Source organism: Epinephelus lanceolatus, chromosome 16, assembly GCF_041903045.1.
Source record: "Epinephelus lanceolatus isolate andai-2023 chromosome 16, ASM4190304v1, whole genome shotgun sequence".
NCBI classification, from domain to species: Eukaryota; Metazoa; Chordata; class Actinopteri; order Perciformes; family Serranidae; genus Epinephelus; species Epinephelus lanceolatus.
In genome coordinates this window covers 31,720,450-31,727,894 of record NC_135749.1, presented here as the reverse complement: position 1 = coordinate 31,727,894, position 7,445 = coordinate 31,720,450, and the positions used below count along the sequence as shown (strand labels likewise).

General features: G+C 40.6%; 1 protein-coding gene across 3 annotated transcripts in view; it reads right to left on the bottom strand.

The window, feature by feature from the left end:
• Window positions 1-233: 233 nt before the first annotated feature.
• The window catches only part of LOC117263026 (myelin-associated glycoprotein), a 30,049-nt gene continuing 22,837 nt past the window's right edge, over window positions 234-7,445 (bottom strand). For 2 of the 3 annotated variants that reach the window (XM_078175895.1, XM_078175897.1), the window contains 4 exons: window positions 6,417-6,516; window positions 6,145-6,163; window positions 1,582-1,659; window positions 234-557 (listed from right to left, as the gene is read on the bottom strand). In XM_078175895.1, coding sequence (XP_078032021.1) covers window positions 453-557; window positions 1,582-1,659; window positions 6,145-6,163; window positions 6,417-6,516 — 302 coding nt within the window. In that variant the 3' untranslated portion in view covers window positions 234-452. The remainder of the gene's footprint in view (window positions 558-1,581; window positions 1,660-6,144; window positions 6,164-6,416; window positions 6,517-7,445) is intronic. The other variant, XM_078175896.1, reaches the window with a different exon arrangement.

The window sequence follows — 7,445 nt, the reverse complement described above, 5'->3', positions numbered from 1 at the left end:
AGGCTGTGCTGTTAACATCAGCAAAGCTCGCCATCCCTCTCTGGTTTTAACCTCTTAACCTGCAGTATTTTTAGCCTTCACAATACAGCCTCTCTTGATTTTGGTAAATCCCTTTGAATGTATCAGAATGTAAAACTTCAAGCTTCAGCACATTACCAATGATCTGAACATATTGTTTGTCAAGAGTAGAGAAAGCTATTGTAATTAAAAAAAATTAAGGAGTCTTTAACTTCTTAAAAGTCTTTATTTTTCCCTTAGATGTCCATCTTAAACTCTGGCAGAGACTTCTCATTCACACTTACAGAACTCGACACAGCTTTAAAGATTGCAAGTAGATAAAGAACATGAAGTAGAGACATTTGACATTTTTGGATGCAAAATCTAGATATATTAAAATCTGAAGCATTGATATATTTCTCTAGACCACTTTAAGGAAGACTTTCACTCATTCTTCATTTTCGTTTTGACGGAGGTTGATTTCTTAAAATGGCTTGTAGGGCGATGGAGTTTTCATAGTTGGGAACGTCGGCAGAGGGCATCGTTTTAGGCTGTCGAGACTTGTTGGGATGAAAAAAATAAAGAAGATAAAAAAATAAGTATAGCATTGGCACAGCAACACAGATAATTACATAAAACTATATACTGTTGAATGTACTTATAAGGCCCTAAATACCTCCAAAACAAGAAAATAAAATTTTAAAAAGAAACAGCTTTTTTTTCAAAGGATATTTAATGGCATTTAATATGTTTTTAATTTATTACATAGCTCATCATATTATCATCATATAACTCTTCTTGTTTTTAAAACCAAAATGACACGTTTTTAAAACCAAAATGAAAAACACAATGCCAGAATCAGAGCATTCATAGTCTTCACCAAAACATAAATCACCAAGTAGAACAACAAACAATTATTTTGTCAGCTAATTGCTTATTTCACGTGTTCCTATCTCTCTATGTATGAGGGAGGGCAATGTTTTAAGTTTTTAAATTCTTCTTAAATAAGGGATTCTGTGGATATTTGTTCCAGTTGGTTTGACAGGTGATACAGCTGTGCAGCACGTCATATGTAACTGACATTAAGACTGACGAAACCAAGGATGTCTCATTTGGCAGCTTTCGCTCCTTCACTTGCTTCTCCCGCGGGCAGGAAGACACCCGTAACAGGAAGGAGTGAGGGAGGGAGGGAGGGTGAGGGAAGCCAGGAGACACATAAGCATGATGAAATACACACATGGACACTTGTTCTCACTTCCCCATCAGCCCAGTAACACACACACCAGCCCACTTAAATCCACTGTCTTCTCCTCCGCCTGCCTGCTTTTGACTTTTGCGTAATTTTGGCCTTGAGTAAACTTAAACTTTGTCTCTTTTACACAAGCTTACGCAGAGGTTTGTGAATGGAGCATGTTCACACTTGTTAGAACATGCCCCAACATGTCTGAACATCAACACAGATAAATATCTGCTACATCACCCTTTAATACCTCTTCCCTACTTTTCACATGTAACCCATTATGAGTACACATGGACAATAGTTATTTCAATATCTTGTCATTCATTTTATATTTATGCAGGTACCTGGAGTTGGTCATAGTCAGAGGCGACACTGCAGGACCGCAGATCATCGTAAGTGTGTTCCCCCTTCAGCTCAATCTGCTGAGAAAATTAAAAGAGAAAAAAAGTAGACTTTTTAATTGAGCATGTTCTCAGTAGTTTCAGATGTGAGAGCAATATTAGATAACACGACTGAGTTTCACTACTCTATGTAATGTTGCAGAGAGGCTTTGAAAGGAGGAAGTAAAAGGACAGTTTAACTGTGATTATGTTGTTCTACGTGAATCATTTACAGTGGTGGTGCAATAAGTAAAACTGACCTCAGTGCTGGTACGGTCTGACCTTGGGGCTAACAGCTGACCAACACTAACTTTCAACATCTGATTTGAAACAAGTGAGAGACCCCACACATAAAGACATGGAAGGATACATTTAACAGTTTTCTTCCTATAGTGTGTGGAGTGCAACAATTTGGCCAAAACAACACACCTCACACTAACAGATCCTATTCACAAACAAAGTCCTGACTCACAAAAATGTAAATCACTCACAATCAAACATGACTTTAGAGAAAGCAAACATGGTGGACGGTGGGCAGGGAGAAGTTTGTGAGTCTGTGAGTTTTTGTACTACTTTTTAGTGAAAATTCACCCAAAAAACAGGAAGAAATAGGGATACAGTCGTGGAGACAGCAGGGCCACAGATGATCCTTGGTTGTCCATGAGCTTCCCTAGGGCTGGGCGATATGTAAGTAATATCACAATATTGTTAGGCTATATTGTGATACACAATATATATCATGATATTTTGAAATCTCCTCTAAAGTACTGTTGACTGCTAAAATACAAAATTATAAATGAACTACAGTTACAATAAGGTTAAATAAAGTTGTTAGTCATGATTAAGTTCAACAAATACTGTTTAATAGTAATGAATAAAGTACTGTTATAATTAAATAAATCAAAGTGGAACCACTGGTGCTTTTATTTTGAAGTACTGGGCTCATGACAGGCCAGACAGACAGGCTGCTGCACCGTTAAAATTTGAGGATTTTCATACTGTGAGCTCGAAACACTTACATATTCATATATTAATAGTATTTGCAAGTTGTGCTGGTGCTCCATGGTCACAAAATGTGACTAATCTCAAGGCAATTGAATCAAACGCAACTGGACTTGGTTTTGTCTTAGAAGACGTTTCACCTCTTATCCAAGAGGCTTCATCAGGTCATGCTTGTCTGACTAGGCTGGAACTAGTCTGACAAACTGGTGTGGAAGCACCCAGGCATTTAACCTCTGGGAAGGTCTTCACAAGGCCAATGATGTCACTGGTTCGTTAGTGCTCCAATGGTGTGTCAATGACAGTCGTTGAAACTCCTGCTGCAACGGTTGTCACTGGAGTCGTTAGAGTCACATGAGGCCATTTGTGAACGACCATTGTTTTTAGAGGTTAAGTTGTTAAGCCTCCTGGGCAAGGATGAAAGGACAGCATTATAGGTGGGGGATAGGTGGTGTCGCAGACCTCCTCCTCTATTGAGAGATGGCTTTCCCAATTTCACATAGATGGCTTCTTTTACACCTCTTTCAAACAATCGGTCTTCCCTGTCCAAAATGTGCACATTGCTGTCTTCGAAGGAGTGTACTTTCTCCTTGAGGTGTAGATAGACAGCTGAGTCTTGCCCTGACGAGTTAGCCCTTCTATGTTGGGCCATGCGTTTGTTTAGTGGTTGTTTTGTTTCACTAATGTACAAGTCTGGGCATTCCTCACTGCATTGGACAGCGTACACTAGGTTGCTCTTCTGAGTGTGTGGTGTACGGTCTTTTGGGTGTACCAGTCTTTGTCTGAGTGTGTTACTGGGTTTGAAATACACAGGGATGTGGTGTTTGCTGAAAATCCTCCTGAGTTTTTCAGATACCCCAGACACATAGGGGATGACAATGTTAAAATGTAATTTTCTTCCTCACCCACCTTGTTCTTTCTGGGACAGGCTGCTGATTTCACAAAGGTCCAACTGGGGTAACCACAAGTTTTTAGAGCCTCCCTCAGATGTTCATGCTCTTTCCCTTGGGCCTGAGTGCTGGTAGGTACGTTATCAGCTCTGTGTTGTAGGGTCCTGATAACACCTAGTTTGTGTTCCAGTGGGTGGTGAGAATCGAACAGTAAGTATTGGTCTGTTCGAGTGGGTTTCCTGTATACCCCAATGTGGAGGCCTCTGTCCTCTGTAATGTCCACGTCACAATCCAAGAAGGGCAAACTATTCTCCTTAACATCTTCTCTTGTGAACTTGATGTTTCTGTCCACTGAATTGACGTGTTCAGTGAAAGCTTGTGGATCATTCACCTCTTGAGAGGTACAAGCTTTCACTGAACACATCAATTCAGTGGACAGACCGTACACCACACACTCAGAAGAGCAACCTAGTGTACGCTGTCCAATGCAGTGAGGAATACCCAGACTTGTACATTAGTGAAACAAAACAACCACTAAACAAATGCATGGCCCAACATAGAAGGGCTAACTCGTCAGGGCAAGACTCAGCTGTCTATCTACACCTCAAGGAGAAAGTACGCTCCTTCGAAGACAGCAATGTGCACATTTTGGACAGGGAAGACCGATGGTTTGAAAGAGGTGTAAAAGAAGCCATCTATGTGAAACTGGAAAAGCCATCTTTCAATAGAGGAGGAGGTCTGCGACACCACCTATCCCCCACCTATAATGCTGTCCTTTCATCCTTGCCCAGGAGGCTTAACAACTTAACCTCTAAAAACAATGGTCGTTCACAAATGGCCTCATGTGACTCTAACGACTCCAGTGACAACCGTTGCAGCAGGAGTTTCAACGACTGTCGTTGACACACCATTGGAGCACTAACGAACCAGTGACATCATTGGCCTTGTGAAGACCTCCCCAGAGGTTAAATACCTGGGTGCTTCCACACCAGTTTGTCAGACTAGTTCCAGCCTAGTCAGACAAGCATGAACTTATGAAGCCTCTTGGATAAGAGGTGAAACGTCTTCTAAGACAAAACCAAGTCCAGTTGCGTTTGATTCAATTGCCTTGAGATAACTATGACCTGGATGAATGAGAATATCCACAGGCAAAATGTGACTAAATAGTCACGGTGTTGAGCCCTGCAGGTACAAAGACACTTGCTTCCTCTGCTCACACTATCTTTAACCAACCGCTCTCTAGTACATTTATTAATAATATCTGCAACTTGCAGTCATTTGCAAAATGAGACTAAATAGTAATGTTAGCAATCTGGAGCCCTGCAGATGAGAAACACGCTTCGCCCTGCCCACACAATATCACTTGGGAGAAAGTTGTTTGAATGGGCGGAAGAGTGTGTGTGAGACATATCATGTTTGTGAGTCTTTCTTTATGCGTGTGTGTCTGTGGGAGGGAGACAGCCACAGGAGAGAGTCAGAGAACTGAAATGCTGAAGCAAGTCTCATACAGGTGGCTGTAGTCTTTTTATATATGGCTTGTGGAACAAGCAATGATACATCATGTATATTCAATATATGGCTCACCGTTAGACGCCTCTCATTACAACACATTCTTACTTTGACCTTGTCACATATTTAGGTTTTGGTCATGGATTTTCCACGTCCACATATGACGTGCAAGGTACAATGGGTGCGTTGGATGTTGACATTCTGGGACGCTGTACCAAGTTCTCTTCTATCAAGATACATTTCGTTTTCACAGGAAATTTAATGTTTACATACAGTCTAAGAAATGCACTACGTTGGTACAACACTGTGAATTGACTTTTTTTTCCCCCCTTCAACAACAAACACACATGGTTGGGTTTCCGAAACAAAAGCACGTGGTTAGGTTTAGGCAACAAAAACACATGGTAAGGTTTAGGGGGAAAAAAAACAGGGTTTGGCTTTAGAATCTTACGGAACGTGAACACCGCTCTCTCGGATGAAAGTTGGTGTTTGTTGGATCTCACAGCACAGGACAATTTCGCAAGACGATCTTTAGAACCATCAAAAAAACGGTTCTTTGCTGACGATTATCGGGGGGGGGGGGGGGGGATCAGGCCCAAAATCAGCTTAGTTGTTGTGTAATGGTTACCAGGTAAACTGTTCCAAGACATCACAAATGAACGTCCATGTTAAAAATAGCATTTATTCTTTGCAAGTGTGTGAAGAAAAGATTAGACATCTTCAGAAATAGTTGAGTTTTAGGCAGCAAGATTTAATCACCCTCTCTTATCAGGAAATCTGTTTATCCCAGCTATCATTTTATTTGCCTTTTAAGACATTTTACTTTTACAATTGTATATTTTGAAAATCAATTAGACCCAGATTGTTTATTTTCAGAATGCTTCAGGGAAAACACTCACTTTTTAAAAGGAAAAATGACATATCACATGTTCAGAGATTAGTCACCCCGACTTCCTGCCTCCAGTCAAACAGAGAGGACCAAGGATGTCAGCGAGACCAGACTGTGACTAGACCGTGACATGCAGAGGATGTCAAAACTCCTTATCAGATCCACTGTATTAGTGCTGAACAGGGGAACGTTTCTCACGTCTCTTGTCTGGCTGTCTGTCAAACAAAAATTTCCACTTACCTTCAGCCTCCTGCAAATACTTGAAAGGAGAAAAGAAAACAAACAGAGAAGGAATGTTAGCCAAAATTACTAGCAAAGATGTTTGTAGGCAAAGCACTGACACGCAGATAAATTGTTGCTCAACACCAGCATGTGGGGTTTCAAGAAATGGGAGCTATTAGATTACACAAAGAAAACTCCAGGAATAAAAAGTTAAACCCCCAAAGCAATAACTTTATGCATGAAGGGGAGATGTTGATGGTATCATTGCATTACACACAAACTATTCTTACCTCCGATACTTGAACACATCCACAACAACAGTCATGATGTAGAGGGCAAACAACACTCCACACATAATGTAGGGAAATAAAACAACACACTCGCTGCCACCTGAAAAACAGAAATAAAATACAACATAACAAGGGACAATTATTTAACAGATTTAAATAAAAAAGATAACTTTTATAAGCTGAAATAACCAGTACGAGTTACTTATTGTTGTTTTTTCCACCTTGTGATGTCAGATGAAAAATATCTTCAATCTTACTGAATTATTTTGCAATCAGGGCCCCCTTTTTCTAACTTTCCCTCAACTCACTTGAAGGTGCTGTATATAATATTCAGAGCATTATTATAGCATCAAACTATTAATGTAAAGAAACTGGACTGATGGCCTCCTGAGTAGAGAATGAAGTCACTTAATCCAGCACGTTCTCATTCCAAACTCCTCAAATACCGCCTCTATGTAAGTGATCAGTTGAGCTGTGGTATGATGTTTTTTTCCAAAACCTGACCACATGATTTGTTGCTACAGGAAATAAATGTGAATATGAGGTGTTTTGCCAGCACTGTAAGTTTATTTCAAAAAGAACTGTATGCATCGAATGAGCAGAAACTGAAATTGAAACACAATGCATGTAACAAGCGTGAATTGAAACTGCGCCCCAAAACATCAACAACAGATGCAGGAAGATACCGAGCACATCATATGTAGACATGAAAGTCCATTGACAAAGCATTGGTATTTGACAAGTTGGGATAAGACAGGGTTATTTAATCTGAGCTTCTCTGTCCTTTGTTGCGGCTGATGGTTTGGACATGTAGGTGTGTGAGTGCATGTTAGTTCCTGTGTGTGTGTATCTGGTGAGCTAATCACTGCTGCTCTACACTGTGCTCATATGGTGGTCCCTGCTGATAACTGCAACATCACAGGAGCGTAGCGTCCACCCTCCTGTTCCCCCCGGTTAACACTTTTAGCTCTGTTAGCACCGTTGCCGTTGTTAGCACTGCTTGTGCTGTTAGTGTTGTTAGCTGCTAGC